We start from the raw sequence: 26,148 nt of genomic DNA, 5'->3' as shown, positions 1-26,148 counted from the left end.
AGACATCACAATAAAACTGAATACCATTTATCTTTCAGAGGATACCCAGCAAGGAGGTAAAAGATGACATGATCCCATAGCAGGTCAGTGGCAGAGCTGGAAGCAGCAGCAGTTCTGCTGGGGGAAGAGCTTCCAGCACCAAAACCTACTTCGTAGTATTTGGCAAAGCCTTCAAAGCAGTATCTGCTTTCCAGGGAGTTTTCCTGTGGTCAGTATTTACATAAAGAGCCATTTAATTGTGAAGGTGCTTTTCTGCACGTGCCTGTGGAAAGAATCCAGATATTGCCTTCAAAAAACTAAAAGCTGTGTGTCCTTTAGAGAAGAAGTCAGGAGGTCCCCATAATAGATTTCTTAATCAGCCGTGACCTTAAATGAGCTACTGGTTGTACAAATCATCTTTGCTGGCACTCTGCTTATGCCTGCTCTTTCCTCCTGGACTCACCATTACGTTTTTCTAAAAGACAAAAAGAAAGGACACATTGGGAATATTTTAAGTTGCAGCAGCAGCAACCTGAGCTTATTCAGACCTGGGTTAGCATTTTGGGCTTGGTCCCTGTTGCTGCAGAGAGCAGATGGCTGAGGTTTTGGTAAGCAAGGATGAAAGGCATGGAAAGCCAACTTCTGCAATTCACGGCTTTTTAAAACAGTCCCGTAGGAGGTGACCGCTAGAACTGCAACTATAGCTTTCCACTGGGGGTTTCCCAAACATCAGCAAAATTTCTGCTTCTCTAAGCAAAGCCTGGAGTGTTACAGTGCTTCATGGAGGAGCAGCGAGAGAAAAACTAGTCCAGGTGTAGGAGTGTCCGCTAATCTGCTTAACTGATAGGCTTGCCTTCTAAATATGAAGCAAAATACAGAATAGTGAGTTTGCCCCAAAATTGGTTATGCAGCTTTGTGAATATGGCAAAAGGATGGAATCTCATGCATCTTTCAACTAAATGTTTACATGAGTTCACTTATGACTGCAAATGCATGACATTCTATAGGCGTTTACATTTCCCTGCGTATGACGGAAAGCTAAAATATCATACATTGCCTAAAGATGGTACTACCAGTTCAACTTCTAGTTAGAATAGGTTTCTCTTCTTTTGTGACTGTGTGCTGGTAGTGAAATACATAACATTTCAGATCTTTTTTCATGTGCGGTAAAGGGAAGACATGGCAAGCTGACGAAATGTGATGCATTTTTAACATCGGACAATGATAAGGTAACTGTGAAAAACAGGTACAAATCGGCATCATGACTTGTCAGGAAGAACATCACTTCTGGAAGTGGCCACGTCCAAATTCTGCCCCCAAAAATGCATTTATTTAGGCCAGGAGCAATAACCAAGTAGTGTTTGGGTCTGGGAGGGACTGGGATAAATCCTCCTTTGCAGTCTCTGTCTGCCCTCCCTCCCAGTGCCAGAGGTGATGGATGGGTACTGGCAAAGTGCTACTTGGCCCTGACCACTCCTGGCAAAATTCCACTTCAAAGTCTAGCTCACACAACTGTCCAGATCCCCACCTGCCATCCTGCACCTGCTACAGCTCAGCCAGAAGTTAAAGCCCTACTACAATAAAGTTTCTTTCCGTGAATTTCATCACAGGCGCATGGGTGGACACCAAGGCACTGCTTGGTGGTGGCGTTTTGGCAGTCACCAAGACCTTTCCTGCAGACACAAGCTGCTTCTCCGTAGTCCAATGCCGACCAAATAATGCTGATCCTCCACAGCATTTTATTTCTTTGCTCGTGCTTTCCACCATGCTGGGGCTGAGGACCAATTGCAAAACTCAGCCAGGAATGCCGCTGCAAGCTCGTTTACAGTATTTAGCAGCAAATCTATTTATTCGTTGTTAGTGAAAACAGATCCACTTTTCAGTGTCAGACTTACCTGATCCAGTTTGTGACAACTGTAATAAATATTCATGGGGGGATTTTTTCCTTTAAAAACAAACAAAGGCGATAGAAAAGATTTAGCAGCTATGGCAATCTGAAAGAAAGATGAAATAACTGGTGGCAGCTGGCAGCTTACTGAATTCAAGGACTGTGCAGTCGATTTAATTTTATTTCCTATGCTGAATATCTTTAATTGCAGTCCCTTTTACATGGCCTTGAGTCACTATACAGAGTTTTTCCTGTTTCTAATGCCTGCAAATACTGATGAAACACAGAGCACCTCCATGGTGATCTTTAGAGGATATTAAAGTCTGTAGCTTTACTACATCTGAACCAAGCTAAGTTGCAGAAGATCTGTTCTTGTTGTTTAACAGCTCTGGAATAAACAAACAGATACAGAGAGGCAAGCTTATTTACTGTGATAAATTGATATAACACGTTAGGAAGTGTTGGAAAGTTGATATAGAAGGGGCTATTTGGGCTAGGGAGCAAACAAACTCCAAGTGCAGTGGCAGAAGATTTCTTACATCACTGCTCAGCGATAAGGTGCAATAATTTTCTTTTAATGAGAAGTGATGTTTCCTGGTGAAGCTGCTTATGTCTCTAACCGTACTCTGATTTATGACTGTAAATATCTGCAGCAGTTGCACCATGCTCTGAAGACTTAATGATCCAGGGCACTGTTAACTGACAGCACACTTTGGAGTCTATATTTGCTTTTTAAACAGACGCAAAGTGGGAGATTTCTTCTCTCTCTTCCTTAGGCTTATGGTCTGAATTTCAGGAACAAAACCACCTGAGAGAGTGCTTAGACAGCGATGCTGAACAGCCCAAAGATAAGAGCTGCTAGAACTGGTGTATTTATAAATTATTATTCACCTGCAGCTACACACGTAGCAGCTGGTGGTGCGGCTACAAGGAAGGTCAAGCCTTAGCAGGAGGAACAGGATTTCACTCAAAAGAGGCAGACTTTTAAGGGAATTGAGCTGCTAGAGCAGCTTCCTGCTGATCAAGTGCCAGCAGCATTTTTTCAGATTGTAAAATCTGGCCAGTTTTCCCCATGGGGTAAGTATAAGGTGCCTTCCTGGAAAAAAAGCCTCGACTTTTCTGCCTTATCTCAAAGCTCTGCCCTTTCACCTGACTCACTAATCTCAGTCTTAAAAATGCCTGACTTCATTCTCATCAGAAATTTCAAAAACATTTCTCCAGGGGAATGGGACAGCAAGTTTTAAAGTAAAATTTGGCCCCAAATTTGGCAAAGTGGATGCAATTCAACATATAATTTAATATTGGAAAGGCTGAATGACCTTTGCACTGTTACTAATGGCACTATCTGCTATGTCTGCAGTTTCTCTAGAAAATAAAAACCCAATTGCAGATAACAAAGACATAAAGTGAAGCTAAATTTATCTAAATTAAATACCGGCTTCATTTTCTTTGTATAAATCATGTCATCAAAGGAAAAAACCTGATATTAAGATACTGCTGGCCCACGCTATACAGAGTGAAGGAGCACATATCCAACATGTGCCACTAAGGCTTTCGCAGTCTGTGCTGTGAATGCATATGGATAAGACAGAGGCTGTTTCAGTGTGTCCTGTGGCACTTTGTAAAGCTCCAAGGTAAGTTTGGACATATGAATCTCATAGTTTTGGGCTTGCATTTGGCTCCTGGGTGTCATCAGCTGCCACACCCCTGAGCAATTTATCTTATTCCATTATATCCTTCCAAGCGGGACCATTTTTTCACTAATTATTCTGTGCTTGTTTAAGCAGAATTCCTTCTGCTGGTCACATTATTGGTAGAAAAATAGCAAAATGTCCTTAGTACAGAGATGTCTGCAGTCATTGTGCTTTTCAGCTGGTTTCCTCTCCATCTGGAGTATTTTTGAACGCATGCTGCCTTATGCAGCGTTTCCAGCCACTCATTGACTGATGTTGTCAGCTTCACGACAACAGTCTAGGCAAAATATTTGCAGAGCAAACTCCCTGGAGTATTCCCCGCTCCAAGAAGGAGCTTAATGATGCTACCAGTGGAGCTATGCACTAAGAGTAAATATGGTCTGCATATATGTGTTTTTTTGTAGTTAGACTGACCACAAATCCATCCAGGCCAGTGTCCTCTCTCCAGGAGTGATCGATAGTGGATGCGTAGGGAGAAATAGATGAATGAGGCAAACATCGTAACCATTTTTCCTCTTTTTGCATCTTGTGGTAAGCTGCCTTCTTAGCCAGAGGTCTGATAGCACAGACACACGCAGCCTATAAGGTATATGGGATCATCAGAGGATAAGCAAAACTCCCGATAATTTCAAGCCAAGAGAACAACAGGGATAGAAAGTGTTCATCCTTGCCACCTCTATATGTCAAAAGTACACTGCCCACCCCTAGTCCATGAGAAACTCACCTGCCCTGAGGCAGCAAGTGATTCAAAAGGCATTATTTTTTCCATATATAGGCATATATATATAGGCATATATAGGCATATATAAAGAGTGACTGGCTGTAGGACAGGTTTTGCTGTATGACCTTCTGCAATCATCCCTGGTACCCAGCTCCCTCGTGCTGCTGCTAAACACCAGTGGCAGGAGGAGGCAGAGCTGAGGGCAAGGTTGGAGGGAGTATCTCCACCAAGAACTGATTCCTTCTGACGGTTTAATGAAACACCTTTAAAATTTTGTTCAAAATTACATCCATGGCAACACTTTGTGGTTCTGTGCAGCGCTTTATCCATTGTGCTTTTGTGTGTACAAAGCATTGTCAGACAAAACAACTCATAGTAAGGTAATTTAAATGATTGTTAATGCAGTGATTCAAGTTCGGGTTACTCCTTCACTGTTAAAAGTTTTTGATTTTATGCTACCGCAGTGATTACTGCCCATGTTTTTCCTCTGTTCCTAAGAACTCAGCTCTAGAAAGGGTGTTAGCTGAACAGAAGTAAGGACTATTTTCTATACATACTCAAAATTTCAGTTTCAAATGTGACTTTCATTTATGTGTGTAGGATTAGGTTCTGTTAATTCCCCCTTATTTTTTTATGGTGATTTTTTAGTGTAAATATTTATTTTATGTAATTTTGCATTTAAAACTGCACCATTTATTGTTTCTTGTTGTCAATATATCAAGTAGTAGTGAAACTCTCTGGCACTGCCTCTGTTGTCTGTGCCAGTGACCCACAGAAGACATGCACAAAGGGATTTATAAATACTATGTTCAAATATACACCAGTTCGTGTGGTGCTTTTTAGCAATGTCACTTGCCAGCTTGAGACAGAAAAAAATATTTGAGAATTTCATGTACTAACCTTCAGTGAAATTCTTTGGATATTTCTTTCAAAGCAAATGGGTAAAACAGGCTGAAGGAGTTGTCGTTGTTCAGCCTGGAGAGGGCTCCAAGGAGACCTTAGAGCAGCTTCTACTACCTGAAGGGGCTACAAGAAAGCTGGGGAGGGGCTGTTTACAAAGGCTTGTAGTGATAGGACTAGGGACAATGAGTATAAACTGGAAAGGGGCAGATTTAGACTAGACATATGGAGGAATTTCTTCACGATGACTGTGGTGAGACCCTGGCCCAGATTGCCCAGGGAAGTGGTGGCTGCCCCATCGCTGGAGGTGTTCAAGTCCATGTTGGATGGGCCTTGGGCAGTGGGATGTCCCTGCCCATGGCAGGGGGGTTGAAACTAGATGATCTTTAAGGTCCCTTCCAACCCAAACTATTCTATAGTTCCATGTTTCTATTCCGGGATTCTAGGATTCTAAAACACTACAGTAGACTATGAAAAATAGAGCTGCTAAAACCAATTAAATATATGAAATATAAAAAATAAAAACTGATTGAAACCTATTTCTGAAGCTGCCCTATCTCAGCCAAATGATGGGGACTGCAAGTGAAAATCAACTATCCTTAGACTAAGCTAATGATTGGCAAGCCCAGTCCCTGTGTCTGAACTCATTCAAGCCTGAACATTGGAAATTCAGTGTTGAAATTTCCAAGTCAAATTTTCCCCTGCTTAATTTGCCACTGGAGCTGTGCAAGCCAGCGCACTGCATTGTTCAGTGCAACAAGTACCCTATGGTAATCAGAATATGAAATTCTTATCCCAGCCCCAGCCTGGACCAGACTGTAATCTCTCCTTCTCTCTCTTCTTTCTTCTCTTTCTTTGCATAAACTTCAGAATAGCCATTCACTGTGGGACAGTCCCTCACTCTCTCTCTCTGCCTTCTTAATCAACAGTGCAAGAAAAATGTTAGAAGGAAGGAATGGATTTGTCTGTGAAACATTTCCTTTTTTGTGCTTTTGATGCTGCACATCTGCCTCAAGGGGAGAGACCTGTCAAATCCTTCCTACCTTTTGACAGCAAGAATTGCCAGGAGTTTGGCTCTTGGACCTCAGTCATGTTTCCCAATGCTTCTCCAGGCTCCTTCCAGGCGCATGGAGCATCTGCCCGATGGGCATTTTCAGGTGCTCACTCAGTGCTCCTCGTGTACTGGGTTTCCCCTGCCTTGGTCTCCCACCATCCTAGTAAAGGAAACAGCCCAGCGCAGTGGCGGAACTGCCATAAACCATCAGCCACTGGGACTGCTGCACTGAGAGCTTTGGGCTAATTAGTCTCGCTTAATACTTCTGTGCCATCTCCGTAGCAGTCTGCAGCACTGCATCGATCTCCAGAGCCGACGCACAGAGAAGCTGCTGTCATTACGATGCTTGCTCAAGCCTGACAAACTAATTGCTTCGCACTTACTGACTGTTTTCTCTCCAACTGCTAGGCTAGGGGAGGCTGTGCTGGATTTAATTGTCTCTTGTCTTCACGGCAAGGTTAACAATTTTCGCCTTTTCATGTAGCGACGATGCTCTTGGCGTGCTATCTGGAATAACAGGGTGGAGAAGGAGGGCTGTGCATGCTTCTGCAGAAAACACAAAATAATCTTTAAAGAAAGGCACATGTAGATCCTTCAATGATGTAGAGAGCTGAGCAAAAATGAACCTCTTGCTCAGATTATTAATATTCATTAAATTTCTGAGTACAAGCTCCTTGTCGGTGCGGCTTTATGCTGCTAAGTGCTGTGGTTTCTTGTTCTCTTTAGTATCACTTGTGGATTTTGCTTTGTTTAATCATCTGTAGCAATGCTTAGTGGCCCAGGTGTCAGGGACTGTCAGGGAGGGCAGATGGGAGACACTGGGTCTTCAGAACAAAGATGGATTTCGCCGTGATGATATTCATAGTGGTTTTGTGGAAAATATGAGCTCAGAAAGGATGGAGGCACTTGCCAAAGATCACACCACAGGCTAGAAGCAAAACTGGGAATTAAATTCTACATCCCTTGACCCAGGCAAATATGCTTTATTTTGCCTTCCACTTGCACCTGTGAAATACAAACTACACATTTAACACTGCAAAAAAAAATATCATACTAGTCCCAGCCCTACAGTCATTTTGCTTTCAATGAGATACATGTAGTAAGATAAAGCTGCAAAGGAAATTTCAGTGGTTGTTAAAAACCAATCTGAAGATGGGAGTAGAAAGAAACCTTTGATGTGGTTGGATGCTTTTATTTCTGGCTGTGCTTTGGGCAGATCAGCAGCTCCGCAGAGAACCCACAGGCTGCAGAACCCCTTCATTTTTTCGCCAAGCACAGGTCCAGTCAGTGCCTGGGGGTTAGGATGCTAGGAAAGAATACCTCTGGAAGTGGGAAACAAAGATGAAAAGCATATTGAGGTCCTGTAAAGCAACCGAGGTGGGTGTGCAGGGGTCTAGACTCACCAGGGACTTCTGTGTTTGTTGGCTGACAAGGGTGGTCCATAAGGGCAAAATGAAGCTCTGACTTGACCATTCCTGATGAACACTTTCAGACCACCCTGGAGGGAAGCAGCTGAAAACATCCACATGTTTTTTGCTGTTACCTCTATGTTATAGCAACTGATGAGTGGGCTCTCAGAGCTGAGGAACCACAGTCGAGGTGTTACCGAAGAGTAGGAGTTCTTCGTGTAATTTCTCCTTCATTGGCACTGTCTTGAAATATGTTCACTGTGGATTTTTTGTGGTTTATTTTCAGACATCTCTGAAAGCCACTTGCTAATAGGAAAGTCTTACAGGCTCCTCCAGCTCTTACCTCTACAGGCAATTTAGTTGAGGATTTTGAAAACCTTTCTAATACTTTATTCTTGGAGGTGATATGGAATGTGATCCAAGGCTTGCATCTGCTTGGGCCAGCATTGCATTACCCCCAAAGCTTCCATCCCAGTTTCTCAAGGATTCTTGGAGCTCGAGAAGGGGAAAAGTGTGTTAGTTGCCAGTACTAAGAGCTATCCAAAACCTGTCATGAGGAAGAGGACATTGAAAAGTAGGTCTATCCAGTGCTAGAAATGACATTTCTTCATCCTTAAACACTAGCACTCTGTCAGGCCATGAAGCATTCTTGATGACAAGGTTGCTATTTTCTTACCATTGCTTTTGATGCGTGTGTATTACAGAAGCAGCACGGCCTTTGAGAGGAGCAAAACAGATGTGTTCCGAGTGAAAACCAACAACGTCGGACAAATAAGGAAAATAAGGTACCAGAACAGCATTACTAGCACAGTGTCTGCTCCATGAGGTGCTAATCGAATGACAGGCTGCAGAGGCTTTAATGTTGCCATGTTTTATTCATTATTCGTTAGCAGACTGTTATCAAGGTGAACTTAAGGGGTGGTAAAAGCTTGTTTACTGCCTAAGACTTGAACTGAAGCATGAAATCACCTACAATATTGCTTATAACTATCCATGCTCCCCACCAAGGATTGTAGTTTTGTCATATGCAATCATAGAGGAAGGCATATAGTATGGTTTTTATGTTCTGATGGAGGTAAATGGGGTTCGCTATCCTCTTTTCCTTAATTAGTGTAATGTAAATGATAACTATTATGTCTCACCATTGTCTGACTGATCTATATGAAGTTAAAAATTAGTAACTAGCACAAAGAAAGCTCGGAAAATGGAAAGAGGTGGATAAAACAAAGTAAGAAAAGAAGAGGAGGGATGCAGGATGGGAGGAGAGTGACTCATGTCTTAGATATGCAGTGTAAAATGAGTGAATGCATATGTTGAATGAACGTGCAGATGTGTATATGTTTGTGTGCATACACTTGCAGACAATAGCCCACATATGCTGCACACACAATTATCTATGTCAGAGCCCTTTAAAAGCCCACAGATCCTATGGAACACTTTGGATAGCCAAGTATAAGTAGGCATTTTGTGTGTGGTTGCTCTAGCCTTGCCTAATATAAAATATTCCACAAAATTACAGTACTAGTGGCCAGTCTTAATCAAAGTATCTAATCGAGGATTGTTCTTCCTCTAGGATTGAGCATGATAACACAGGATTGAATGCAGGCTGGTTCCTTGACCGTGTGATTGTGACCGACATGAACAGACCTCACCTCCGGTTCTACTTCCCCTGCAACAACTGGCTGAGCAAGGAGGATGGGGATGGACTGTATGTCAGAGACCTTATTGGCAGCCTGAATCCCATGGATGTGCCCAAAAGTAAGGGTTTTCCAAAAAGCTTGGCTTTCTGTTGCCTTGTCAGAAATGATGGGATTGCTTTCAGGTGACTTCATCCTTATAAAAAAAGATCACGTATCCTACGCTAATTTGAGTTTTCTTTGTAGTTAGTGGGGAGATAAATAGAAGGATGCAAGTACTTCCAGAGAGTAATTCCTTCTTCCAGTGTTAGTCCTGACATCTTAGGCTGGGATAAATCACTACTTGGAAAAGGTCTGCTCATTTGTTAAGTACTGAAGGATCTGTGAGGATTACTCTGAATTAAAATAAATGGATTAAATGCACCCCACCTAGAAGGTGTAGTTGGTACCATAGTGTACTGTCAGAAGAGGCAGCATGGATGCAGTCCTGTGTATAAAGTTAAGCATTTCCAGTCTCTGGTGATGACCTGCAGGAAATTTCCATAAACAACCCAACCCTCTCACTGTAACTCTACGCCGATTTACTGTATGTGTATGATATCCATCTTGAGCTGGTGTCTATTTTTCAGAGTGTTTTTAAGCTAATGATGCTGAAATGAAGCCAGGACAGCTTGCAAACCAGACATGTACTCCCAAATTGATATCAGCACATGGGCCATGTGGTGGTGTATGGTGCATGTAACGTGAGTAGGAAGACGATCGAGATGTGAAAGTGGAGCCAGCAAACTGGCCTCGGGTGGTATGTCAGCAGTTTATCTGCAAGTGCTAATGAGGAAACCAAGTTATGTTGACCTCACCAGTTCATCTCTCCTTTCTGGCAGCTTAATTTGGGGCATGGAAAGTGAAATACACCCACTGCTAGCCACAGGTCTGAGGGAAAGAGGAGGTATAGTTGTTGCAAAAGAGGGAGAATGTGGTTTTGCTAGTATCATAGCTTTTTCAGAATGAGTAGTAAATTTCTTGTACTAGTGTTGTTGATATTACCACTTGGGTAAAAGCAGTTTATTGCCTGGCTTAATGTAGGGCTTTGAGCATTGCCTGACTTAATAGAGGGCTAGAAGAGCATAGCATTGATATTTTGTTGAGATCTTGTTTGACTTTAAGAATGAAACAATACACCATGACACTTTGTTCCTGAATTATTAAATAATTTTGTTCTATCAATATGACCTCCTAAACCAGTCTAAGTATGTTGAAGATATAAGTATTAAGAGATACTCCATGTGAGTTAGCATGCAGAAATAATATCTGTTGAGAAGAAATGGCTGTGGAAGCATTTTATAAACGCAGACCTCTCCAGGATGGATGCCACAGGAGAATGAGATAGCATCAGGATATGCTGTGCCAAAAAAACCCACCCAGTTACGGCTGGGACTGCCTATGCCCAAGTCCTTTGCTGCTCTTGATCTCTTCAGTTGGTGGAATTGAAGAGTTAAGGGCACTCGAGGTTCGGATGGTGTCTTTAGAATGTAGAGGATAAGTCAAAGCAATACACGATTAATGAGAGGTTCCTTCAAGAAGGAAGTCAACCATTCAATCTTAATAGATCCTTAAATGACACAACTGTTTTCTGAATTCATTATTGCTCCTGCCTGGGAGAGCTGATTCAAAGGAATGCATGTGATTTCCTTCATCCTGTTCAACACCTGTCTCTCAGCAGGGAAAGATTCATGGGCTAAATCCTCAGCTGGCAAAAATGAGTGCAATTTCACTGAAATAGCTGGAGCAACTTTGCTTTTCACCAGCCAAAACCATAGTTCCATGTGGTTGCTCTTCTGGAGAAGTGCTTTTCAGTTATAGATCAACTGCTCACTATGTTCTTAGTCCAGAGCAAATACAAATAAGATTATCTTCTGCCTTAAAAGTATGAAAGAAGGGATTTAACCAGACATTTGTCAGAAATGAGTCTGTTCTCAATGCCTTTATCACACAGAAAACCCAGTTTTGAGTGGTACAGGCTGGATGTTCTGCGGCCGTCTGTATAAATGGAAGGAGCTGGGCTGAGGCCAGAGGCATGGGTGAAGAGTTGGATGCTTTCCAGGTGGCAGGTCTGAATCTGTAAGAGGAGAAGGTTATCTCAGCTATCTCAGGTTGCAGTTCCCCTTGAACCATAATTAATGAAAGATAAACATTCCCAGGCTGCTGAGGTGAGCTGTCAACTGCAAATGTAAATTTATCTGAATTCATTTGGCTCCATCAGGATCTGTAAAGGTCTGAAATGAGATTGTGATATGATTTTTTTTGTATGTGTAAGTCATTTGCCCTAAATTTTGTTGTTGGATTTTTTTCCCCTTTCAAATAGATTAAACAGTGATGTTGTGGTGTTTACTCTTTGAGTATTAATATATTCTAGGCTACTAGGCAAAGGAACAGTTATGTAGTTTGGTGATTTTATGTGTCAGTAAAGAGAGATTAGTTGCTCCTTTTTAAATCTGTGTTCCCATTAGCAGTGTTCAGTTCCATAGAATCACTGAATCATAAAATGGTTTGGGTTGGAAGGGACCTTAAAGCCCACCCAGTTCCAACCCCCCTGCCATGGAAAAGGAGACCTTACAAGGCCAGTTTGTTCAAAGCCCCGTCCAACCTGGCCTTGAACTCTCCCAGGGATGAGGCCGTCTGTTCCAGTGCCTCACCACCCTTGTAGTGTAGAATTCTTCCTTATGTCTGATTTAAATCTACCCTCTTTTAGTTTAAAGTGGTTACCCCTTGGCCTATCTCTACACATACTTGAAAAATTTATCTCTGCAGCTTTCTTGTAGGTGTCCTTCAGGTACTGGAAGGTTGCCATAAAGTCTCCCCAGAGCATTCTCTTCTCCAGGTTGCACAACTCCAACTCTCTCAGCCTGTCCTCAGAGGAGAAAGGTTCCAGCCCTCTGATCATCTTTGTAGTCCTCCTCTGGACTCAGTCCAACTGGTCCATGTCATTCTTAGATTGGGGCCCCCTGAGCTGGATGCAGTACTCCAAGCAGGGTCTCATGAGAGTGGAGTAGAGGGGAAGAATCACCTCTCTCAACCTGCTGGTGACGCTCCTTTTGATGCAGCGCAGGATGCAATTAATTTTCTGTGCTGCAAGTGCACATTGGTGCTTCATATTCAGTTTTTCATCCACTAATACCCTCAGGTCCTTCTCTACAGGACTTCTCTCAATCTATTCATAACCCAGCCTGTTTGGGGTCGTCCCGACACAGGTGGAAGACCTTATACTTGGCCTTTTTTAACTTCATGATGTTCATAAAAACCCACATCTCAAGCCTGTCCAGGTTCCTCTGGATGGCCTCTCTTCCTTCTGGAGTATCAACCGTGCCGGTCATCTTGGTGTCATCTGCAAACTTGATGAGAGTGCACTCAATCCCAGGCAAATATTCTTCTCCTTTTTGATCATGCGTCTTCCATCACTGTTAAATTTTTTTCTTCAGTTCTTTGTAAACCACCTGAGCACCATTGTTACAGCCTTTAGTCTTGTGTTTTGCTTTCATGCCTCTTTTGCTGCCATAGTCTGATATATTTCTGGTGGTAACCAAAGAAGATTCGTCCATGCTACCTCTCCTGCAACATCTTCAGCTTTTGATCTTCTCCTGGGGAGCTTTATCATCTTTGTAACCAGGATTTACCTCTCTCTCTTGAACTGGAGGTCACTACTAGGATGTACAGTTTCTCTATATTTGTGGGATGTGGAATGGTGAAAAATTATATTTCTTTGTCATATTTTTTTCTTTGGTGAAGGTCTCTAGACGTATTTGAAGCACATATGATGGGTATTGTTGGTGCTTGGACCAAAACCTACCAAGTCACTGGGGGACTCAGATTTTTTCTCAGTGAGGCGCACGGGCTGGCCAGAGAATCATTTAAAGGAAATAAAATAGAGGAATTATTAAAAAATGCACAGAAGAGTATGTTCTGAAAAAGAGTCAACATATAACTGAAAAATTGGACACACACAAAAAGAAGAGTTCTTTTTATGATCCGAATAGAATTACTGAGGATGGTAGCAATATGTAGGGGTTGCAGACGCTTGAGTGACTGCATTTACTTATCTGAATCAAATAATTCCTGTCAGGTTGCCTGTTGAATGCCACACATTTCTCAAGGAGAACAGGTTACCTTTTATGTGTTCCTGCTTGAATGATTCTCTATTGCCTGTATTCACATCCATGACACCGTATGCCCGTGGCCCTTTGACAGTGATAGTGACACAGATTCTTATTTACCCAGCAGCTGCTATTGGCAGCCTGGATTAATTTACATTACAGGTATTAATTACAAGCAAGGGCTATTGTTCAGCCTTACACTGCTTTGCTTGAGTTTATGAAGCCTTTGGATTGTGTGACCGCGGCTGAGCTTTCATGAAAGGAAAAAGCTCAAAACTGAAGCCAGGTGCAGGTTTTCCTTTGAGCATTGTGGGGTTTTAATCACTTTGAGAGTGTCTAATGTCCTATCAAAGCAGTGGGGGAGGAGAGCATAGCTAATAGCTGCACTAGTAAGAGCTTCTGACCCAGTGGAAATGCAAAAGCAAATGGAATCTGGGAGCCTGTTCCTAGCCTGCTGTCCGATATCTGCAGATTGATTATGAATCACTCATGCCACTCTGCGGACAGACCTTTGTGTCTTGCACAACATGGTAACTTTCATTTGGCTGGACTGCACTCCCCTTTCCGTGGTGATTTACAGCCTCAGAGCTGCTCTGCACCTGCTGCAAATGGGACACCAGGGTTTTCTCCATCCCTGTGTGTGACGGATACAGGTTTGATCACCCAGATATAAAGCAGGTAGTCCTGGATTTTGATTTCCAAGTGGACTGTAGACTGCCTCAAGACATAATACTGGAATATAGATGTACTATCCCTGACAGAGTTCAAGGCAAGGCTTTGAGAAACCTGATCCAGTGGAAGATGTCTCTATACATGGCCAGAGGGGCTGGAACTTTATGGGCTTTAAGGTCTCTTCCAATCCAAACCATTCTGTGATTCTGTCTGTTTGCAAGTCTACATTTTGCCCTAATTCATAATAGAAGCTGTGGTTTGGTCAGGTTAGATGATACATTAATTAACCAAGGCCCTTCTCCTCTCTGGAGTAACAACAGGCTGTTATCACTGTTAAGCTGATTGAGGTTAGTCTAGACTCTCCACAACACGACTTCCAGTTTTCTTCAGAACAAGGAAAAACGTTGTGGTTAGGTACCACCAACAAGTATTTGCTATTATTTATTACCTCTTAAATCTCTCCCTAATCAAAACAATTCTCTGTACTCACACTTTCACTGAGAGAAAGCAGGAATATGTGTTTGCAAAGAGAGCCTTTACTCGCTTGGTCCTTAAAACCATGCTCAAGAGCACTGATACCTGAAAACTAATTCAGTCTTCTGTGTAATGTCTTCTGTAATAGCTGTGTAATATCTTCATCAATGATATAAACAGTGAGATCAAGTGCAACCTCAGCAAGCTGGCAAGTGCCACCAAGCTGAGTGATACAGATGTCACACCAGAAGGATGAGATGTCATTCAGAGGGACCTGGACAAGCTGCAGAAGTGGGGCTCTGTGGACCTCATGAGGTTCAACAAGGCCAAGTGCAAGGTCCCACACCTGGCTCAGAGCAGTCTATGGTTTCACTGAGGGCTGGGGGATGATGTGATTGAGAGCAGCCTTGCAGAGAAGGACTTGGGGTGCTGGGGGGATGAGAAGCTTGACATGTGCTGGCAATGCACGCTTGCAGCCCAGAAGGCCAAACTGTGTCCTGGGCTGCATCCAAAGCAGTGTGGCCAACAGGGTGAGGGAGGGGATTCTGCCCCTCTATTCTTCTCTTGTGAGACCCCACCTGGAGTCTTGTGTCCAGTTCTGGAATCCTCAGCATAAGGAAGATATGGAACTGTTGGAGTGGGTCCAGAGGAGGCCACAAAGATCATCAGAGAGCTGGAGCACCTCTGCTCTGAGGACAGGCTGAGAGAGGTGGAGTTGTTCAGCCTGGAGAAGAGAAGGCTCTGAGGAGGTCTTATGGCAACCTTCCAGTACCTGAAGGGACTCCAGGAAATCTGGAGAGGAAGTTTTTACAAGAACATGGAGTGATAGGACTAGGAGGAATGGCTTTAAATTAGAAGGGGGAAGATTTAGACTAGGCATAAGGAGGAAATTCTTCACAATGAGGGTGGTGAGGCACTGGCTCAGGTTGCCAACTGAAGTTGTGAAACACCTGTAAGTGTTCAAGGCCAGGTTGACTGGGGCCTTGAGCAGCCTGATCCAGTCGAAGGTGTCCCTGCCCATGGCAAGGGGTTGGAACTGGATGGTCTTTAAGGTCCTTTCCAGCCCAAACCGTTCTATGATTCTAGGCTTCATTCTATGACTCTATGTAATTGTGATTTATACCAACCTGTCAAATTATGGTCAGGTGTTGCCAACTTATCTGTTGTGAATGAGGCTGAGAGGACTGCCGAGGGCTGCTGGCTCTTTGGCCATCAGCACTCTGAAATTGCTCAAGACTGGATGATGAGCTATAAATGCACATAGGACAGCAGCTTATATGAGACTGTTTCAAGGCTATGCATTCGGAGTAGAGCATATCTGCGTATGTGATCTGAAACCACAAAAATCCTCCATTCTTTAATTTTTCTGGGTAAAGTTTAATCTTATTTGGCCTATTAATAACAAATGTATTTACAATGGATGCATTGCACAGCACAGTACTGAGGAGCTGGGCAGTCATCATGTGTGTCATGACCAGATTTGAGGAGTGGAGCATCCAAAACAGTTGTGTTGCCTTTATATCTTCCATACCTAAAACTGCCAAGCACCGGTCACCTGTTGTTTTTTGTTGTTATTATTATTATTATGCAAAAAAGTGGATCTCACGACCAGACCAGGTATAGCTGTGTTGTGTCTTGGGCTAAGTCTGCATGATCTTTTACAGACAGACATGAGTTTTCTGTCTAGCAGAGACAAGAATTTTTGAACTTGGAAGTTGGTGGTTGTGTCAATTCTGGCCTGATTCAGCTTTCATATATGGAACATCTGAGAGTTTGCATGGATACAGCATAAGGGGTCATGGCTGTAAGGTCACATTGAGCAGCTGGGAACTGGATTCCCATGAAGGAAGATGGATGGTGAAACGTGCCCATGTGCTTGTGTGTGCAGAGCGTAGTCTTGCTTTTAAAGTATGACAACAACATTTATTATAATTACAAATGAGAGAAGTTGAGATGATCAAGTTTCAGGTCAGCCCCAATCCATTAGTCTTTCACTAGTTTCTTTGAATCATTGGTTTGTCCTTGTTTGGGGCAGAGTTAATGAGATCACTCAAGGAGACTCGGGCAGTTTGTGTTCATGGTAGGTCAGGGGAGAAGGCCATGGGCAGAAAGAGACATAGGACAGTTTCCTTCAAAGGCAGGAAAAACAGTCTGTGCACATGAAGAAGCAACCTGTGTTGGAATTCTCTGCCTGGTGTGCTTTTGAGAGCACGTGTGCAAGCGCACATAGAGTTAACATGCCTAGATATTCCCTGAGCTTTTTAGATCCTCTAGGACCTAGCGCTCATATATTTAAGCTGAGCGTGTGAGCTTTGTTATTTCTTTCCTCTGTGTAGGAGGCTTGTGTTAAGACTTCACAGTTCATGGTCCAGAGCTTTAATGCTGGCTGACTTAAGACTTATGAGGCACCAACGTAGTTGTGGCTTGAGGAAACACTTCAGGTAGCAGGTATTGATGCACGTGCTTGACTTGGAGTCAGTAGCTAAACCCTTCCTGTCCCAATGGGATACACACATCCCTGAGGGCTGGATTGGATCTGAACTGAAGCTGTTGCCAATATTTGTCAATAACCTAGTGGTGCCAGAAGCTCTGATAGGGAGTAGCATTTTGGATGCGAGGCACCAGTCAATGATGATGTCCTGTGGGCTTTGCAACCTTATTTTACAAAGCACCAACCAGAACTGGAGAGGGTGGCACTGGTACCTTTCCTATCTCCACTAACTCAAAATGAATAGTCACATTTTAGAAACTTCCGTGATCACAAAAACTAACAAGATTGCTTTTGAGCATATAGAAACTGTGGGGAATTAAATATTAATAGGTGTTGCCTGCTCATCAAAACTCATCTTTATTTACACTGAAGAACTGGAAGCGTATAATCAGCACAGGAAAACGCAGCTAAATATATTTATGAAATAAATACGACCTGTTTATTTTGAATAACGATGAATACCCCCTGTATTAAGGATGAGGTCTTGCTGTGCGCTGACATAGCCAATAAACAAGGTTTTTAGAGGGAGTAGTATCCTTTAGTACCTAATTGGTATCATTGGAAAAAACCTGTCATACTATCTGGCACAATGAGAATCCAAAAATGTCTGGGTTAATTTTTCTTTTCCAAAAATACTTCAGTTTGTCAAGTAGAGATTTTACTCTTGCTGCAGACTTTACCCATCTTATATCACCATGTCTAATATGCCACAGCTGTGGACATTTTACTTGTAACGTATTTTTTGCCTGTTGCTCTGTCTCTAAAAATGGGTAAAGGCAATGATAAATTGAAAGGTAGAAAGAAAAAGCTACACTGGTGACTTGTAAACCACAAGGAAGACAAGATGCACAAAGCTCAGAGATGAGATGGGAATAGAGATTTGTAATTCATATAAAGGACCTCCTGTTTCAAGAGAAAAACAAAAAAGACATCTCTATGTGTGGCTGATACATAGATCTGTATGTATCCAATACAAAACAGGTAGTGCAGCACGTTTGTGAAGATGAAGTTTTGACCAATTATGTCTAGATATTGTAATTATATCAACTATCACTTTTGAAATAAAGTGACTTTTAAATATATTGTTTATATAAAGCCAGAAGTTTATATTATTTATGAAAGCTACTTGGACTGAAGTACAGTAATAATAATATGATTTTAAACCACACTGTAAAATTATTTCACTCTTCATTCAGACAAAAATGTTTTACCCAATAGATTATTTTCAGTGATTTCCCCAATTTTGATAATAGCTGATCTGGAGAAGGCAGGAAGCGGATATTTCTTTTGTGAAATGTCTGTGTTATTTTGTCACGAGCTTCCACCCTGGGAGTGAACTAATGAAAAAATAATGAGAAATCTTCGAGAATTAGATGAACAAGGATTTCTACACCTCTGTTGCAAGGTGGGTTGCCCTGTGCTAAGCTTCATGCCTCTGCAACTGAACCCCTATTGCCTCTTGAGCAAGGTCGTTTAAAGCTCACTTCAGAACTCATCATCACTTTGAAGTCGCAGTAGGAACATCAGTTTAGCATTTCCTACAAGCGAAGACTCCTGCATGTGGTAGATTGCCTCTCACAGGCTTTGCAGAGGGCTGATCCAGGCTGAATCCTAATGCATTAACTGTTTTGATGCACACTTTGATTTCACACAAAACCCATAAAAAGTTGGACTGAATTTCATGCTCTCTGGGCTGGGTGGGAGATTAAGTGGCCAAATTTGCTGAAGGAGGGGCACAAGGCAGCGGCTAAGGATAAAATAATATTCAGCAGAGCAAACGTAACTGTTTCCTTCTCCCGTGTGCTATGGCTCTTTGGGTGGTAGCAGTAATTTCTCTTTCTTAAGGACACGCTTTCAGAGAGATCTTCTGAGACTAATGGAAATCTGGTCTGTGACTACACCAGCCTTGCATCCTTGATGCTAACCTCTGATGGTGTGCACCCCAAAGCCACACAAAGGTTCTTCAGCATTCCTCCATCTCTAACACTATGGCTTGACAGAGGTGATTATGGCCAAAAGCAATGTAAAGCTCTTTCTTCTTCAACATCCCCTGCACTCCAAATGTGCTTGTAATCTGTATTTTCAGTTCGAACCCTGTTCACCACCTTTGAAGGTTGTGCTCATTAAGAAAGGCAGTAGTCAATTGCTCTTGACAGAGATTAATTATTTTCAAGCTCTAAACCAACCCTTTGAACTCAACCCTTTCCTGAGTGGTGAAAAAAATTCTTCCTTAACTGTGTGAGACAAAGCAAGCTCCTGGTCAACTGAGCATGACTCCTCTGCTTTTACAAGGTTAGTTCAGGTTCTCATTATGTTTCACTGTAAGTAGCTGTCTCTAGGGTCTCTGCTGCTGCAGTAGAGAGGGGTGTAATCATTAGGGCTGGGTGGTTTTCCTCTCTGCGTTTTTTTGCAGAGGCTCCCGAGATGGAGCTATGTATGTAAATGCAGTAAGCATCTCCACCAGAAGACCAAGAGATGATGATCTAGGAAGAGGTGGTGCTAGCCTGGTGGAATCGGCTTTGTCCCAAGGCAGATGAGAACTACATTCAAATGCTTGCTGTGAATCACATGCATCTGGAGGTCAGATCCCAGCTTTGAGCACTAACCATAGGCTCGCTGACCTTTTAAGGTTCTTCGGACCAAGAAGCCTAGCTGTCACTGACAAATCCGCTGTCATAAGCGGTATAAAGGAGCTTCCATTTTGACGAGTCAGTGCTTTCTGTCAAGGAAAGATTTTGTCAGACAGTTTCTGGTGGGCTGGAATGAGTGACTTGATGTGACAGTGAGGAACTGAGGCATATGGACATTAAACCACCTTCCCGAGACTTGTGGCAGACTCAGGTTGAAATTGCCCCTCGCCTGCAGATCCAGCGCCCTGCCTCTCCCGCTAGCAACAATTCTTTTCACTTTTCATACTAACCACAAATGTATTTCTTTGCCAGCAGCAATTCAGAGACAGTAGCGGTGCCTCTCCCCTACCCTTTCTCTCTCTTTGGAAATGTGTCTGCTCAGTGATGAGCAGTACAGGATGGATCTTAAACATTGTCACCCTTGGGAGCACTGTGAAAACAGAAGGATAATTGCTAAAAGTTACTTTATGAGAAGAATCCATCGCTGCCTACGACTTAGCTCATGCTTTTAACCCAGCATGTTTTGCTTCTGAAGGCTGTGTCTTTTCTTAGATGTTTGATGCTGTTCTGCTGCCCTGCTTCATGGCAGGTCATTCGCAAGGGAGGCAGACAGGAATGTCTAGCAGGGAATTCACTGTGCCCTGCAGGAGTGATAACTCTAGGTAATGAGGCACAGTTGACTTTGTTTCTCTGCCTAAATCTGGTGCTCTTCCTGTTACGAACTCAGCAGTTTTTTCATAAACACCCTACCTAATGCCCCAAATAATATCAGCAACAAGATTTCTTTAGGCAATTCCATCCCATGGCATTTCGGGTGACCATGATATCGTGTTGCTAAATAAACAGCATTAACAGGTGCGTATCACATGGCTGAGCAGTCTGCTGCAGCCTGCAGGTGAAAAGATTTGGTTGGCATGTGTCCATTCGTTTTCCATGGTTAGAGGTAAGACAGAAGGTGCAGAAGAACACCCAAGGGTGCTGAGACTGGATAAAAAGGTCTGGGCAAGGTGTCGGTCTCCTTGGGATGGAGATGGCAGTGGGGCCAACCTGTACCGGGGGTAGGAGGGCTGCAACATCATCCCTTTCCTCCTCTGGGAGCAGTGACAGAAGTGCCTGTGGCATTGCAGCCCTTCACCAAAATAACCCCCTTGGAAGGATCCTGATTCTATCCCACGGTGCAATATTAATCTTCCCTCTTGCAAGAGCTGTTGAAAGCTGTGGCTGAGTTGATTAGTAACAGACAAGCTGCTAAACTGTCACACTACTGCTAAATTAATGCAGTGGGGTCATATCAGTTAGTGCCACCCCACCACTTCCCAGAGATGACATCCTGGCAAAGTCTCCAAATGCCAGCTTTGTGCATGTCAGTGTGTTGGATGAGGGATGTCAGGGAGAGCTGGATTGTCTCTGATGGAGTAGACACACAGCAGTAAAGAAAAGGAGGGTGCTGTAACCACACAGGACATTTGGGTTGCAGTGGGAAGAGGAAAGAAACTAGAAAATAAATACTGCTCCTGCTACTAAATTTTTGTTAGCTATTTGGCGCTTGGCTTCTTGCAGTTTCTGTCTCTGAAGCTGCTAATTTCACATCTAGGAAAACTCCCCTCTTTGTGCCTGTGCTGCAGTGATGGAGTCACAGCTTTTACCAGCCGTACATTAGCATTTTGCATGTTCCCACTGCTAGGAAAAGCGTTCAGAAAAAATATCCAGGCAACATCTCGATCTCGCAGATGAACTCGGAGCCATGCATTGAGATTAAAAAAAAAAAAAAAAAAAAAAAAAGCCGACTGGATATTTTTGAAAAGACGATGCTACTGTTTTAAGTAATGCGTGATTAAGGGCTTATGGAATAGGGAACAACATCCATCCACCTTCGCTTAAAACACAGATTGTTTGACTTCAGCCAGATCTCTGCCTGACTGCAATGAAAGGCTTTTTCTGCATTCTTTTAGCAACTGGATCCTTGTTGTATTTTGGAGAAGTAGCATCCCTTTCTATTTAAATTTGCACAATCACCATTTAATTCTGTAAGATGTGCTGATGTATGAAGCACTGAAGGACCTCTGAGCAGAATGAAGAGCTACTCTCTCTGCTGCAGCTGAGTGTTGAAATGTTTAGAGAGAGAGAGAGAGTGTTGGCAAAAATTCAGCATGGCTCAGGACCGATCCTGTTTGCTTCCCGAAGATGAAGGAACTAAAACTGTTTGGTGTGTAGAGCTGAGTGGACCAGGTACAAGGACTGACTTGAGTGCACGCAGCTTCTGAGTTGAGAATGTATGAAAAAAATTAAGGAGTAAATCTGGTGATCACACGTGAGGCGTGATCCTGTGGTCTGTGAAGCAGGGATGCGTTGTGACCTACGCCAAGGACCACTAATGTTCTTGGAGTAGCTTTGCCTGTGAAAAAACATCTGCAAGGAACGTGCAGAAAAGACATGCAGGTGTGTGCCATGCACCACAGCTTTGCTTATGCTTTAGGGAACAACGTAAAACCCTTACAATGCGGTGCCCTGTGATTGCCACTGGCCCCAAATAATAACCCAATGCATTGCCCATCTCTGCGGGCTCAGGAATTGTCTCTGCCAACAAGGTCTCTGTGTTGACACTCTGACAGCAACATCGTGTGTGTAGGGAGCCCTTGGGAGCAAGTTGTCAAATGCTGTCATTATAAATCTTAGATATGAAGTGGAGTGATGTGAAGAAACCTTTCAAGGTATTTGGATCTGGCAAATAATTGCTGACTGACCAGATGTAGTTCTGCAAAAGCTGTAAAAGGTGCCCTTCCTGCCCTGTTTTTGGTCACTGCTGCTGACTGCTCTTCACTGACTTGTTCTCTATGTGTCCTCCTTGGTGCTTTGCATATGTTCAGACATCCTCCCTGTCTATAATGAAGAGACATAAAGCCTGATCCTACAAGGGTAATCTAACTTTACCTGCTGATGCTTGTCTTTTTGTGGATGCTTTTATCCCATTGGGTTCTTCTGATCCCTGAAAAGTGGAGTGGAAAATTAATTAGTGACATCTGAATAAATATCCTAGATGACATACAAGGAGAAAAGCTTCTTGAAAAACGTGCTCTGAGATTAAAGATCCAGTGTACAATGGGTTAAGTTTAGTTAGAGCAGCTTAGTGGCCAGCTGGGAGTTGTAAATTGCACCATCTCCATCCTTGTCTAATGCAAATGAAACCCCTCCGTGTTGACAGTCACTGGCAGGTTGTAAGAGCTCTATGAACTGGAGCAAAAGAGTTAAAGAGAAACATTAAGGCATTTTCTCCCTTGTCTCAGCCTGTCTCTGTCCTCCTCTTTCTTGTTGTTTAGTATTTATTGCACTTTTATCATTATTATTTTATTTGTAGTGGCATGTTGTGTGATGGGGTGCCAAGAATGTCAGCTCGATTTTTAGCCTTTTCCGAGCACGTTCATTAAACTGTGACAGGTGATTTTCCCTTCTGTTTGGGCTCTGCCCTTGTAGTCCTCACACTGGGAGATGAACGCATCTTTGTAATTCAGGGGATGGTCCAAAAACAGCTTCTCACACGCTTGCACTGACATCCTCTGCCTCAGGGGGAGCATGTGCACCAAATGCTGTCTTTTAGAATAATTCTTAATATACACTGATTATAATAGAGGAGGCAGCTGCCCCAGAATTTGTGATGGTCTGTAGCTCCTGAAGGTGTTAATTTCTGGTGTTGGCTGGGAAGCCCAGACAAGCTTCTCCAGTAACTGTGCACCTTCCAAAGGGAAAAAGTAGCTCACATTGTTTATTTTCACGAGGGAGGTATGTATGATGTGTCGTGTTCAGTTGTCCTTTTTGCAGGAGCAGAATGCCCACGACTCGGAAGTAAAGTGGTGATGTAGCACAGAGCTTGTAGTACTAGCTAGCCGGGGCTCGATAACGCAGGGTGTAACAGTTTATTAAGGGTCTATATGGCATCCTGTGTTGTTTGGTAGTATATTTTGTGTTACTCTTTATTAGTTCTGTTTTCTGCCCTGCTGTCTATCTCTGTCACTCGGACTGCAATGAGGATATTCACCGGAACAGGCTGCCCAGGGAGGTGGTTGAGTCACCTTCCCTGAGGTGTTTAAAGGACAGGTGGATGAGGTGCTGAGGGACATGGTTTAGGGATTGTTAGGAATGGTTGGACTCATTCGTCCAAGTGGGTCCTTTCCAACCTAGTGATTCTATTCTATTCCAGTCTAGTCTAGTCTAGTCTATTCTGTTCGGCACTATACATCTGTCATGTAGGAGGAACAAGGTAGTCAGGTAGACTTTGGGCAGTAGATTTTGAAAGTTGCTCATGTTTGCCCCAAATACGGTTACACTGAAGGCCATGGGAGTTTCCTCATTGGCTCCAGAAGAAGCTGAGCTTATGCTTGCTTTCCTTGGAGCCTGGTTAGACCTGTCCCAATCCCACTGAAGAGCTTGCTTCTCCAACTCACTGACACTGCAGGAAAAGTTTGCATATCAGGGTGGTTACGTTCAAATTTTTGTGCTTGTGCAGTGTGACTGGCTTTCCTCAAAATACTCCCTGTCACCTTGTCTTCTTTATATCAGCTAAGCTGTAAAAACAGCTCTAAAATAGCATTCAGACCAGAAGGGTCAGGTCCAAGCTTGGGCAGATGGCTGGCTCTGTGTCTCATTGATGTTCTGAAAAAGACAGGGTGGTGCATTGTCCCGAGTTCATTTAATGGCCATGTATCAGCATCAAAATTTGCACCTTCTTCTCATCTATTTCAACTTCCAGTGTCAAGGCCAGGAACCAAGTGATCTTTTCTTCTTGGCCAGGTCAGTAAATGCCCAAAGTGTCAGAGCTCTGCATATAGATTTTATTCCTCTTGTGGGGGAGAGTGTCAGCACACGGGACTCAGGACCCATGGTTCAGACTTGCTTTCAAGATAGTATCAACATAGCTGAAATTGGTTTACACTATTTATGTTTTGTATCAAACCATTGAGTTATTAATATGTTGGGATTTCTGCCTCTCTCCTTGCAGTCAACAAATACGTGGTTCGAGTTTTTACTGGTGAAGTTAGCGGCAGTGGAACAGATGCGGATGTCTTCATTAATATCTTCGGTGAGAAAGGAGACACAGGTATTAAAATGCAAATAATTTCCTAAAATATTTCTTCCTGCTCTGCAGGCCTGCAATCTGAACAACACACAGCAGCAATCTGGCAAACGTAGAATAATTTGGCTGAGTGAAAGGCACAACAAATGGTGTTGTTAGCTCTGGAGATTCTCACATCCATAGCTTCTGGAAGCTGTGTCTACAGAGCAGCAGTCGTGGCTGACCTGTGAGCGTGATGGTAGTTACTTACCACCAAAAAAACCAAACCTGGGAAAACATAGCATAAACCACTAGTGTAAATCAGAGCAGTAAGGACCAGTCTACTGAAGGATCCAACACAAATATGTTCTTTACAGTGGGTGCAGTGAGAGCTGAATGTCCCATCTTTCTGTGTCCATGGACAGATTATGCTGACCTTTCAGCGTGGCACTGGTTGTGGCTGAGCCTGCATGGTGACTTAGAAGAATAATCTGACTGAGGTTCATATAAGCTGGGTTTGAATTAATGGTGATAGCTCTTATTTTTATTTATTTATTTTTTTATGTAGATTGTACTACAACAGTGGTCTAGGAACCTGAATTTATTTTTTTCAATTAAAATTAAACTTCTAGGTTTTTTTTAGCTGAATAATAATAAAAGATGTGCCCAGACCAAACACTCTGGGCTGCACCATGCAGAAGAGTGGGTGGAAATTCCTGGAAACCCAGAAAGCAAATATTGTCTCTGCACCTATCCTATCAAATTCAAGAATTAATGATATGGTGTCTGCCAAGTGTCCTTGAACAGATTATGAAACTTAGCGGATAGGTCTTATCCTTGATTAATTCTCCAGACTTTTATAAGGGGATTTATCTTATCTCACAGGAGACGTCTGAAAGTGGAAGCCTAAATTTCAGTTGGTTGTCCAAGCATTCTGTCATGTCTACATAGTGTAATAATACGCCTAGAAAATTATTCCTCCCCTTCTAAAGTAAATGGGATGAATTGCCTTCCAACACCTTTCCCTGCATTAGTGTCTTGGGCAGGTTCAGTCCCACTCACGGCATCGCCTGCGCAGGAACGAAGTTGGATGCAGCTGGGGTCAGCGCTGTAATACTTCTCATAAAGTCAAGCTCCTCTGAGATCCAAAATACACAACACACCTGGCTTGGTCCTAATTTGAAAATAAATCCTTCCTGTGTGATGTAGAAAAGAGTCGTATGTGCTGAAATGTCAAAATCTGCAGCTTGTGACCAAAGCCATTTTTAAACAGTTTGAAGATTTTAAATGACATTAAAAATAAAAGGGAAATGTAGTGGTATGAAAACAAGATGCAAGAGCCATCTGGATACATATTTCTGAAAGCTCTGAGAGCTGTAAGTAACTGTGATGTTAGAGTGAAAA

The 26,148-nt window shown here is 42.9% G+C and overlaps 1 protein-coding gene across 1 annotated transcript in view; it reads left to right on the top strand.

Moving 5' to 3' along the window:
* Positions 1-26,148, top strand: part of LOXHD1 (lipoxygenase homology PLAT domains 1) — a 186,826-nt gene that overhangs the window by 54,927 nt on the left and 105,751 nt on the right. Inside the window, exons 4-6 of the mRNA XM_054054590.1 lie at positions 8,350-8,430; positions 9,219-9,403; positions 24,691-24,789. Coding sequence (XP_053910565.1) covers positions 8,350-8,430; positions 9,219-9,403; positions 24,691-24,789 — 365 coding nt within the window. The remainder of the gene's footprint in view (positions 1-8,349; positions 8,431-9,218; positions 9,404-24,690; positions 24,790-26,148) is intronic.

Source organism: Cuculus canorus, chromosome Z, assembly GCF_017976375.1.
Source record: "Cuculus canorus isolate bCucCan1 chromosome Z, bCucCan1.pri, whole genome shotgun sequence".
NCBI lineage: Eukaryota > Metazoa > Chordata > Aves > Cuculiformes > Cuculidae > Cuculus > Cuculus canorus.
This window is presented reverse-complemented; position numbering and strand designations above follow the sequence as displayed.